The 12425-nt window shown below is 38.8% G+C and overlaps 1 protein-coding gene across 4 annotated transcripts in view; it reads right to left on the bottom strand.

Annotated features, from left to right (window-relative positions):
* The window catches only part of NR2C1 (nuclear receptor subfamily 2 group C member 1), a 53590-nt gene that overhangs the window by 16991 nt on the left and 24174 nt on the right, over positions 1-12425 (bottom strand). For all 4 annotated transcript variants that reach the window (XM_023227582.2, XM_023227456.2, XM_023227662.2 and 1 more), the window contains one exon: positions 4086-4207. In XM_023227582.2, the coding sequence (XP_023083350.1) occupies positions 4086-4207 (122 nt within the window). The remainder of the gene's footprint in view (positions 1-4085; positions 4208-12425) is intronic.

Below are 12425 nucleotides of genomic sequence, written 5' to 3' on the forward strand. Positions count from 1 at the left end.
GAGTGCAGAGGCATGATCTCAGCTCACTACAACCTCCATCTCCTGGATTCAAGTGATTCTCCTGCCTCAGCCTCCCGCGTAGCTGGGATTACAGGCGACTGCCACCATGCCCGGCTAATTTTTGAGTTTTTAGTAGAGACAGGGTTTTGCCATGTTGGCCAAGCTGGTCTTGAATTCCTGGCCTCAAGTGATCCGCCTGCTTTGGCCTCCTGAAGTGCTGAGATAATAGGTATGAGCCAAAGCACCTGGCCTACATTGTTAATATTCATTAAAATACGTATATAGGACTCACAATTAGAGGTTATGTAATTGTTTATACTATTTACTTTCATAAAGGAATATAACTTTTGATCCACTTATATCTGGTAATACTGAAGGCACCAGTCCTCAGGGAAAAGTATCAGTCATATGGCAATGAACCCAAAAATCACAGGTTTCAAAACCACAAAGTTACAGGAAACATTACATTATGTTTCAGTGGTAATTTAAAAGATTCAGCTTTCTGGCTTAGCATTTAATGGAAGGCTACTGATTACATTATTCAATAAATAAAGTCTCCTGTGGTAAATGGTGGTGGCTTGGAGCTTTTGGTTATATTGTAAGAATCTAGGTAGAGATGATTGCTGCCATACTTACTCCAGGCAAATCATGAAAGTACTCTCCACTACCCGGCAGTGGAATCTACCACTATTCATATAGTTACTTAACGTAAATTTTGCAGGCAAAACTTAAAACCATAACTGAATTACTCTGAGTACTGAAACTACAAATCTTAAAACAGAAAATCAATACCTTTGTAAAATACAGAAGCCTTGTAAAATATAAATAGTACTAACTGTATACTGAAAATCAACACCTTTGTAAAATACAGAAGCCTTGTAAAATACAAAGCTGCTAACCATGCACTGTTGAGTAAAATTATTTAAGTTACTGTTGTCTTGAATTAAAGTAAGTGATCAAAACAATCTTGATTTCGGAAAATGATTAATGTTGCTTATCTGTTTCTCTCTGTAAAATTAGAACTTTGTCACCAACTTTTATATTTTTAGATAAAAATGCAACCTAATGCCAGTTTCTACTTTTAGAATAGCTTTTATTTCCATATAACAGAATTTTTCCATCATTATATCCGTATGATTAAGTCAACACATGAATAAGATCTATGAATCATCTAGACAGGGATAAAAAATAAGAGTTTGCATAATGGCCTTGATTGCTAGATCAAGTTATTCTAATTACAAAGAATCTTGTGGTTGTTACATTGAAACTGATTCTCAATACAGATCACAGGAAAATGTGGCTACCACTATAAAAATGACTTATTTCATAAACAGACACTTCCTGAGGCCTTATTTTTGGTTTCTTCAACATCTGCGTTATTTCCATAGGATAATTATACTCAATTTAATAGAAGTCCTTCAGATCAATGGTGGTGTAAATATTTCAACGAGTTCAAACCACTCCCCAAAATTCCTCCCTTTTGTTGTTTGATTATAACTGATAGCTTATTATAAAAAATGTCACCAGGTTACTTTTTAGACATATGAATGTGAGTTACAAGATGAGTGAACTACACTTAATATTTTAAAATTAATCAATTGCTGGCCAGGCACAGTGGCTCACACCTGTAACACCAGCTCTTTGGGAGGCCGAAGTGAGCAGATCACTTGAGGTCAGAAGTTTGAGACCTGCCTGGCCAACATGGCGAAATCCTATCTCTACTAAAAATACAAAAATTAGCTGGGCTTGGTGGTGCACAACTGTAGTCCCAGCTACTCAGGAGGCTGAGGTGTAAGAATTGCTTGAACCTGAGAGGTGGAGATTGCAGTGAGCCGAGATCATGCTACTGTTCTCCAATATAAGTACTTATTTTAAAAATTTTGGTAGATAATAGACTAATTGTTCTCCAGATTACCTTACCCTCGGTAGTGTGTACTTGGTTTTCTGTATCCTCACTATACTTGATACTATTGATCATTTCAGTAATTACAAAGTAGAAAAAAAGACTCCCAACTAAATAAAAAAATCAATTGCCAATATGCAAATTTATATTATCTTTTTTTTTACAAACAAACACACTGAACATTGGGCGAGGTGGTGCACGCCTGTATGGGAGGCTAAAGCAGGAGGATCGCTTGAGCCCAGGAGTTCCAGATCAGTCTCAATGACAGAGGAAGAACTCATCTCTTAAACAAAAAACCCCCACAAAACTAGAGGAATTCTGAAAGTTGAATGTTAAAAAAGGACTGACCATCATTTTGAAGGTTAACCATTCTAAATCAAGCTTTTAGTCTATGTAACTATAATATCTTGAGCACGATTTAATGCATAGTATAATGCTGATTAATAAACCAAATTATAATGTTAAATATACCTTTATTCAATTATCTGTATGCCTTTTACAATCATGTTCACGTTTGTTATATTCAAAATAGTCTCTAAGGATAAGGGGTGGGCAATTATTATTCCCACTTGGTAAACAGAAGAACAGGTATACAAGATGTGAAAGCGAATTGTTTACAAAATCATACTGGTGAGTAGGGTCCTAGGAGTTGAATAAAAACTTTCTAACTATGGGCTTAACTTTTTCCATTGATTTGCCTTTAAACACACCAGTTATTTTAAAACAATTTAAATAAATTTGGCAAACTTTAGGTAAAGCTTGAGTTTCTTTTTTTTTTGAGACGGAGTCTCGCTCTGTTGCCCGGGCTGGAGTGCAGTGGCCGGATCTCAGCTCACTGCAAGCTCCGCCTCCCAGGTTTACGACATTCTCCTGCCTCGGCCTCCCGTGTAGCTGGGACTACAGGCGCCTGCCACCTCACCCAGCTAGTTTTTTGTATTTTTTAGTAGAGACGGGGTTTCACCGTGTTAGCCAGGATGGTCTCGATCTCCTGACCTCGTGATCCGCCTGTCTTGGCCTCCCAAAGTGCTGGGATTAGAGGCTTGAGCCACCGCGCCCAGCCTTAAAGTTTTGTTTTTTTGGTTGAGTTTCTGACAGTAGGCCATTTTCTATCTCATCTGATTTCTTCAGAACAGAGTATTTAGGTAAAGCTTGAGTTTCTTACGGTAGGCCATTTTCTATCTCATCTGATTTCTTCAGAACAGAGTATTTAGGTAAAGCTTGAGTTTCTGACAGTAGGCCATTTTCTGTCTCATCTGATTTCTTCAGAACAGAGTATTTAGGTAAAGCTTCAGTTTCTTACAGTAGGCCATTTTCTATCTCATCTGATTTCTTCAGAACAGAATATAGATATACTCTTTTTTTTTTTCTTTTTAAGAGACAGGGTCTAGCTCCGTCCCACGCTGGAGTGCAGTAAGCCATGTGATAATGGCTTACTTCAGCCTCGAACTTCTGGGCTCAAGTGATTGGCCCCCCTTAGCCTCTAGAGTAGCGGGAACTACTAGTGTGCATCACCATGCTCAGCTAATTAAAACATTTTGTTTTTTGTAGAGACAGGGTCTTGCTCTGTTGTCCAAGCTGGTCTTAAACTCCTGGCCTCAAGCCATCCTCCTGCCTTGACCCCCCCAAAATGCTGGGATTACAGGTGTTAGTTACCATGCCCAGCTTCAGATGTACTCTTGAGTGGTAAGACTAACCCTCTAAGTCACTGCAGTGGTACTATGGGGGTTTACATTTTCTTTTTTTTTCTTTGAACCACATGATTGGAAAACAATTATACTTTTAACATAACCACTGTAGGCAAAATTCAGCTCTTTAGTAACATGCCTGGGATGAACACTGAAATAGTAGTGATGAGAAAAAAACAAGAACCTAGGGCAGTTTACAGTCTATCTGTGAGCCAATGAAAGGCCTGTTACAAATGCTGGCCATAATCTATCAATTCTACTGATTCTGTTCCATCCAAATTCTTAACTTAGTCAAACTACAAAATATGGATACTCTTCCACATAAATACAAAGAAAATACTAGTTAGCTGCCATGATTTGTCATATGAATGACCCAACTTGAAGCTATAATGTTATACTGTTTTATCCTTTAATGTAAATCTTCCCAAAATAAGTTTTGTTTAATGTACATTTGTGCTGCAAAATCACATTTATAGTCAAGATTTCAAAACACTCACCCTAGCGCCTGGAAAGAAGGAATCGAAAGTGCCCAGTGCATTGATAAGAACAGCAGTCTGGAGGCAGACTCCCCAATGTAGTGCACATTCAGGTACTCAGGCATAGGAGAAGGCATGGTGAGCTAGTATGAACAGGGATTTAGGTAAATTATCTTATGACTGAAAAGTTCTAAATTATCATTTCTTTGAAAAAGTTGAATGTAAACATAACATATCAAATGAGAGCTAATATATTCACGAAAAAAGCTAATCTTGAAATAATCCAAGTCACTAGAATTTACAGCTAACAGGGCTTAGAATAAATAAGTAGCCCATAGTTTCTGACACGCCAATATTCAGACAAGCAGAACCTCAATAAATATCAACTATGATATTATCTGGTTATGTTACTTCCTGTCTTGGTCTAACAATGTGTTTCTTTTCCTTCTTTCTATTAATGATAGCATACAACAAATTCAGTTTAAGGAAAAATCCTGTCCGCTAAATGTTTCTTTCATTTAGGGTAAGGGGTTAACAAATTAAAATGCTTACAAGACCAGGAGAGTAAGGAGTGCAACAGGCTTGCTTGTACCCACTGGGAAGAGCATATTTATTCCCGGATAAAGGGTACAGCTGTGAATTGAATTCAGTGCAGTAAAAACATATGGAATTGTGGGCTGAGCACTGCCAGCTCTTTCAGTTTTTCAAAGAGCACATTCTGTGTGAAACCTCCCTATTAAAAAAACTGGCAGGCCGGGCATGGTGGCTCGTGCCTGTAATCCCAGCACTTTTGGAGGCGGAGGCGGGTGGATCACGATGTCGAGAGATCGAGATCATCCTGGCCAACATGTTGAAACCTCATCTTTACTAAGATACCAAAAAACATTTAGCCATGTGTGGTGAGTAGTCCCAGCTACCCGGGAGGCTGAGGCAGGGGAATCACTTGAACCAGGGAGGTGGAGGTTGCAGTGAGCCGAGATCGTGCCACTGCACTCCAGTCTGGCTGACAGAGTGAGACTCCATCTCAAAACAAACAAACAAACAAAAAACCCAAAAAAACCCAAACTGGCACTAAATTTAAAAAAATATATTTTAAAAATTACAGGTATGCCTGTGGACATACTACTAGCAAGTGGTCAGTTTATATTGCTGATCCAGTTCTTTAAAATATCTGACTACTGTTGAAAATTTTTCTTTGTAATTACTGTAATGATCAATAGCATCAAGTATAGTGAGAATACAGAAAACTAGGTACACATTACCGAGCGTGGGGTAATATCTACCAAAATTGTTAAAGTACATGCAGTACCACTTCTAAATCTCTGTTCCAGCAAAATACTTGCATACATGCACAAAAAAGCATGTGTAAGGATGTCCATTGCAGCTCTACATCTAACAATGAAATTAAATGCTGGCAACAACCCACATTTCTATCTCTAGAGAAAAGAGTAATCCATGTTATAGAACATATGTGGGCATTAAAATTGGAAAGATAAACTGAGATGTAATGGCATACAAAAAATCTCACAGACATCCAAGTAGAAAAAACTGTAAAACAGTATGTATTAAATAGATGACCCAATTTATGTTAAAGAGCACATATTTATGTATACCTAAAAAGTACAGAAGGAAACACGTCACATAGTTAACAGTGGCTACCTCTGGGTGGGGTAGGTAGATGGGCCCACATTCATTTTTCTAGGGAATGACTATTATAGCTTTCATCAGATTCTCAAAGGTATCTCTTTTTTTTTTTTTTGAGATGGAGTCTTGCTCTGTCACCCAGGCTGGAGTGCAGTGGTATGATCTCAGCTGTCTGCCAGGGTTCAAGTGAATATCTTTTCTCAGCCTCCCCAGTAGCTGGGACTACAGGCGTGTGCCACCAACCCAGCTCATTTTTTTGTATTTTTAGTAGAGACGGGGTTTTACCATGTTGGCCAGGCTGGTCTCAGACTCCTGACCTCAGGTGATCAGCCTGCCTCGGCCTCCTAAAGTGCTAGGATTACAGGCGTGAGCCACCGCACCTGGCCCCTCAAAGGTATCTTCTATCCAAAATACCGCACCTGGCCCCTCAAAGGTATCTTCTATCTAAAATTTAGGCTTGAGGTTTGAAACAAAGAAAAGTTAGATAAAAATGTAAAAAAAAAAAAACCCTGCCTCTGTTCATTATTAGCCAAGAATGGTTTACCTATTTTGGTACCAAGTAATAAAAGAATAGGACAATTAATAGTTGAAATTCTGCAAGTGAGAAGAAAAGTTTTTACATATTTAGGAATGTCTGAGAAAGGTTTATCACAGCAGTAAGTTAAAATACAATTATTTAAGACAATCTTGGCTGGGCGCAGTGGCTCGTGCCTGTAATTCCAGCACTTTGGGAGGCCAAGGTGAGAAGACTGCTTGAAGCCAGTAGTTCAAGACCAGCCTGGGCAACATAACAAGACCCATATCTAAAAAAAAAAAAAAAAAAAAAAAAAGAAATTAAAAATTTAGCCAGCCAGGTGTGATGGCTCACACCTGTATCCCAGCAGCATAGGAGGCTGAGGTGGAAAAGCTGCTTAAACCTAGGAACTTTGAGACCAACCTGGGAAACACAGTGAGACCTCATCTCTAAAAATAAAAAAATTAGCTGGGCATGGTGGTGTGCACCTATAATCCCAGTTACTAAGCAGACTGAGGCAGAAGGATCCCTTGAGCCCAGGAGGTAGTGGCTGCAGTGAGCCAGGATTGTGCCACTGAACTCCAGCCTGGTTGACAGAGCAAGACCACACCTTAAAAAACACAATATATCATATCTTTTCAGAATTACCCAAGGTGAGTAAAAAGAAAGTCTGAAAAACTAAGGGAATTACCAAAAATTACTAGTTTTGGGGGAAGGGGCAACTAAGATGCAAAACAACAACAAAAAAGTCCTTTGTAGGGCTGGGCATGGTAATCCCAGGGCAGGCAGATCACTTTGGGAGACGAGGGCAGGCAGATCACTTGAGGTCAGGAGTTCAAGACCAGCCTGCCAACAAGGTAAAACCAGATCTCTACTAAAAATACAAAAAATTAGCCGGGCATGGCGGTGTGCGCCTGTAATCCCAGCTACTCAGGAGGCTGAAGTGCCGAGAATAGCTGGAACCCAGGGGGTGGAGGTTGCACTGAGCCAAGATTATGCCACTGTACTCCAGCTTGGGAGACAGAGCAAGACTCTGTCTCAAAAACAAAACAAAACAAAAATCCTTTGCAAAATAATTTAAAATTGCACTTAAATATTAATACTTGTAATGTGTAAACACTGGATATAATGGTTTTGCTTTACACAACAGTGGTGGTAACTCTGAAAACTTTCTGCTGCTTTAATCATAAAATGGAAATAGTTTACAACACACACTAAAGGGACTCATTATTTAAAATATTACTACACACACCATGTTGAGTTAACTTATAGAGAGAAAATGTTTCATAATCTATCTGTTTTATATGCTCAATAAAACTCTAGTATTCTGAATCAGAAAGCTAATGCTGGCTGAAGAAACAATAGTCCATTTAACAAGTCTTTGAGACTGAAAAGACAAAGTTTTATTCCTATATATAGAGAGAGTGAGCTTCCCCAAAATGCCTGTAGATCTTTAGGTTTATAAATCCAATTATACACATTTTTCAAATTAGAAAAGTTCAATATATTGAGCCGAATTTTTAAAGAGCATTGACAAGAACTAAACCTGACCAATCTATTTTACAAGTTATTAGATGCCTCTACATATCTTTCTAGCAGTTTCTGTACTAAAATCTTGTAATAGCCTGCATGATATGTAGTTTTTTTTTTTTTTTTGGAGACGGAGTCTCACTCTGTCACCCAGGCTGGAGTGCAGTGGTGCTATCTTGGCTCACTGAAACCTCCGCCTCCCGGGTTCAAGCGATTCTCCTGCCTGAGCCTCCTGAGTAGCTGGAAATACACGTGCCCGCCACCACGCCCAGCCAATTTTTTTTATTTTTATTTTTAGTAGAGACGGGGTTTCACCATGTTGGTCAGGTCTTGAACTCCTGACCTTGTGATCCACCCGCCTCAGCCTCCCAAAGTGCTGGGATTACAGGTGTGAGCCATGGCGCCCGACTGACATAGCTTTTGAAAAATCACTGCATGGCCGGGTGTGATGGTTTAAGCTCATAATCCCAGCACTTTCGGAGGCCGAGGTGGGCGGATCATTGGAGCTTGTGAGTAACATAGAGCCCAGCATGGGCAACATGATGAAACCTCAACTGTATTAAAAAAAAAAAAAAATACAAAGATCAGCTGGGAGTGGTGGTGCATGCCTGTAGTACCAGCTACTCAGGAGGCTGAGGTGGGAGGATGGCTTGAGTCTGGGAGGCAGAGGCTGCAGTGAGTCAAGATCACGCCACTGCACTCCAGCCCGGGCTACAGAGCTGGTCTCAAAAAAAAAAAAAAAAAAAAAAAAATCCTTGGAGGCTGAGCACAAGCACAGTGGCTCAGGCCTATAACCCCAGCACTTTGGGAAGCTGAGGTGGGAAGATCATTGCTTGTGGCCAGGAGTTTGAGACAGCCTGGGCAACACAGTGAAACCCCATCTCTACACAAATATAAAAAAATCATTTGAGTCAGGAGATCTGGATTCTGCTCCTGACTTTTCGTTAATCACTTCGCCTAATTACCAGTACGACCCTAGATTACGTATTTATTCAGTAACTATTTACTTAGAGTTCACTGGGAAGCAGTAAGTGCTACTGTCTCAGTGGAAGAAAAAAATAAAAACTGAATGAGCTATAGAAAGGGCTAAGAAAGCTAATGGCATGTGTGAGAAATGATGGGCAGCTGGGTCAGAACGTGGAGGGCCCTAAAAGGTCAAGTTATAGAGACTAGACATAATTTCATAACATGGGCAATGGGAAGCTACTGAAGGATGGTAAGTAGCGGGGTGACATAATTTGATTTTTAACAAATGTAACGCTGGTACCAGCACGCAGGACAAGATGGAAAAGAAAGACTGGAAGCAAATATATTAGGGTAACAAATCAAGAAAGGAATTTTAAAAGGCCTAAAATATGGTGAAGGAAATGAAAAGGGAGAAAATTCAAGCAATAGAATGGTTAAAATCCAGTTATGGAATGAGAGGAGTGAGGCTTAGGGAGAATAGCTTCCTCTAAAGTTGCAAACATGGGTGACCAGAAAGACTGATTCTAATATGAAGATAATAAAATTTTAGAAATAAGTATATGAATTTCCAAAACCACCTCACTTCTGTTGTATATATACAATTTCTAAAATGGGAATAAAATCTACCATGATTATTCTTCTAAGGAGATTTTAAGAATCAAGTGAAACAAAGTACATGAAATCATACCAAAAATTATGAAGCTTAATAAAAATCTTTTTCTTTCTTTCTTTTTTTTTTTTTTTTTTTTTAAAGATGGAGTCTCGTTCTGTCACTTAGGCTGGAATGCAGTGATGCAATCTTGGCTCACTGCAACCTCTGCCTCCCGGGTTCAAGCAATTCTTCTGCCTCAGCCTCCTGAGTAGCTGGGGTTATAAGCATGCGCCACTACGCCTGGCTAATTTTTGTATTTTTAGTAAATACGGGGTTTCGTCATGTTGGCCAGGCTGGTCTCAAACTCCTGACCTCAGGTGATCTGCCCGCGTAGGCCTCCCGAAGTGCTAGGATTACAGGCATGAGCCACCATGCCTGGCCAATAAAAATCTTAAATATTACTATTGCCCTTGATTTTTCAAAATCAAACTTCAAGTTTCATTATTAGACTATTTCTCCTTACTACCAAGATTGCTTTGAACAAGACACTAAAAATCTCTACATCTCTTTCTTCATCCATCAAATGAGAATAAAAATTCTAACCCTGCCAGGTATGGTGGGTCATGCTTGTAATCCCAGCACTTTGGGAGGCTGAGATGAGAGGATCGCTTGAGGCCAGGAATATGAGACAAGCCTGGGCAACAAAGTGAGATCCCATCTCTACAAAAAAATTTTTTTTAATTAGCTGGGTGTGGTAGCACATGCCTGTGGTCTCAGCAACATGAAAGGCTGAAGCAGGAGGATCCCTTGAGCCCAGGAGGTCAAGGCTGCAGTGAGCTGTGATTATGCCACTGCACTCCAGCCTGGGTGAGAGTGAGACCCTATGTCGAAAAGAAAGAAAAAAAAAATTAAAAATTCTAACCTCAACATATGTGGTGAGGCCCAAAGGAAAGAGTGTACGTGAAAACATGCTGCAAACTACAGTGTACATAGAAATGCAACAGAGGAACAAAATGCTACTCAGCTCAGCATGTAAGAGAGGACTGAGTTGTTTGATTACAGATGTAGGGTCTTGAAACCCATGACCAGAAAACTTCAATGTGAGAACCATGAAATTACCAGACTCTAGGAGCTAAGCAGGGAAATCACTGAAAAGTAAAACATTTGACTTCACAAGCCTGTAAGTAAGACTCCGAGAAAGGTGAAGCGGTCCTTTTCAGGAGAGTAAGAAAATTTATAGTGCTGACTGTGAGGATACTTAGGAAGACAAAGATGGAATGACAAAAGCCAATCCTAGGAAGAAAAAAAAGTTGTAATTTGCCAAATTCTTCTCTCCAAAACATTTCAAGGAATCAAAAACTTTGAGGACCAACATCAACAATAAACAGGTAAACTACCCCTACTTTCTAAAGAGCACTCTGTCCTTTTCCCTCAGAGTGGATCCTGTTCCTACATCTGTCTCATTTCTTCCTTCCTCCCATTTAAATCCAACGCAGAACATAAACCTAAGAAAACAAAAGAATGTCTTTTATCTAGAATAAGAAAGAACAATGGGAAAAAAATCAACTTTTGCCTTGCTCCACCCTTGTCCATAAATCTTACCATAATTTTTCAGAATATTATTCCAATTACTTTTTCTTATAGCACTCATAAAAAATTTTCCTGTAGAGTGTAGAAAAAAACATTTCTAATTTTTTCCATGTAAATTATCTTTGGTAAAATTTTACATAAAAATTGGCTTCACTGATATATTTTATTGACTACATCAAATTACACTATTTTAAGCCAAAGAGTTTCTCTGCGGCTATTTCTACCAAGTCAAATTTTTAAATACAAATATTACTTTGCACTCATAATTTCTACTGATACACATATTTGATAGCTGTACATATTCTCCTTAAAAAAATCCATGGAATTTTATAATCTATAGTAAAATGAGCAGTCACCCTCACGTATTCCAGGACTGCTATATATTGCTAAGTGAAATCTATATGCATTCAATCCCTTTGCATACATCTTGCTAAGTGTATCCACGGCTGAGTGGTTAAAATGGAGGAGTCAAAACAACAGGATCTTAATGTAGGGTCTCCACAGTGAGCATGGCTATAACTCTGTCCAAGCATTATTTGAATGACAAATCAAAGGGTAGAAAGTGATTTTCTAGTCTTCTCCATGTATTATATCTAGTATTCTGCATGTATTGTTTCTGTTAAAAAATTAGGTTGGTGAAAAAGTAATTGCAGCCTTCAAAGTAATGGCAAAACCCACAATTATTTACAGGAACAAAATAAATTATAAATGTACCTTCTCCAAAATGGCTAAAAAGTATAACTTAACAACTAAAAGTTAAAATATATTAAATGTGTATCTTTTTAAATTTTAATTTATTATGTAATTTTTATTTGTAATAGAGATGAGGTCTTGGCATGTTGCCCAGGCTGGTCTCCAACTCCTGGGCTCATGCAATCCTCTGGCCTCAGCCTCCCAAAGTACTGGGATGACAGGTGAGAGCAGCTGCACCTGGCCAATTGGTATCTTATAATAATGCTGGAAGCCAGCTAATTAAGATGATACATAACAAATGGAGTTCTCTGTAATTATTACGGTAAGAACAAACTATCTGGGTCTTATTGATTTACAATATAGTAGTAGCTAGGCATTGAACAAAAACAGTCCATTCAACACATCATGAATGCCAATACTTAAAAGTTTAATAAAATGTGCTGAAAAGTTATAAAAGCTAACTTTTATAGATTTAAACCCAATAACTGCTATTATAACTGACTTAATAACAGGATGCTTTATTAAGCCATTATCTTACCTACATAAGGCTTTAGCCTCCTGCATAGATGCACACTAACATGCCCAGCTTATTCAGTATCTTGATAATCAACAGAAGAGAAAAGCCTAAAAACTTTTTGTTTCTATATGCAGATGAGTATTTTTTCTGTTTTTTTTTTTTTTTTCGAGACAGAGTTTTGCTCTTGTTGCTCAGGCTGGAGTGCAATGGCGTGATCTCAGTTCACTGCAACCTCTGCCTCCCAGGTTCAACTGATTCTCCTGCCTCAGCCTCCTGAGTAGCTGGGATTACAGGCATGCGCCACCACACACGGCT

The sequence above is a fragment of the Piliocolobus tephrosceles genome, chromosome 10 (assembly GCF_002776525.5).
Source record: "Piliocolobus tephrosceles isolate RC106 chromosome 10, ASM277652v3, whole genome shotgun sequence".
Classification (NCBI taxonomy): Eukaryota; Metazoa; Chordata; class Mammalia; order Primates; family Cercopithecidae; genus Piliocolobus; species Piliocolobus tephrosceles.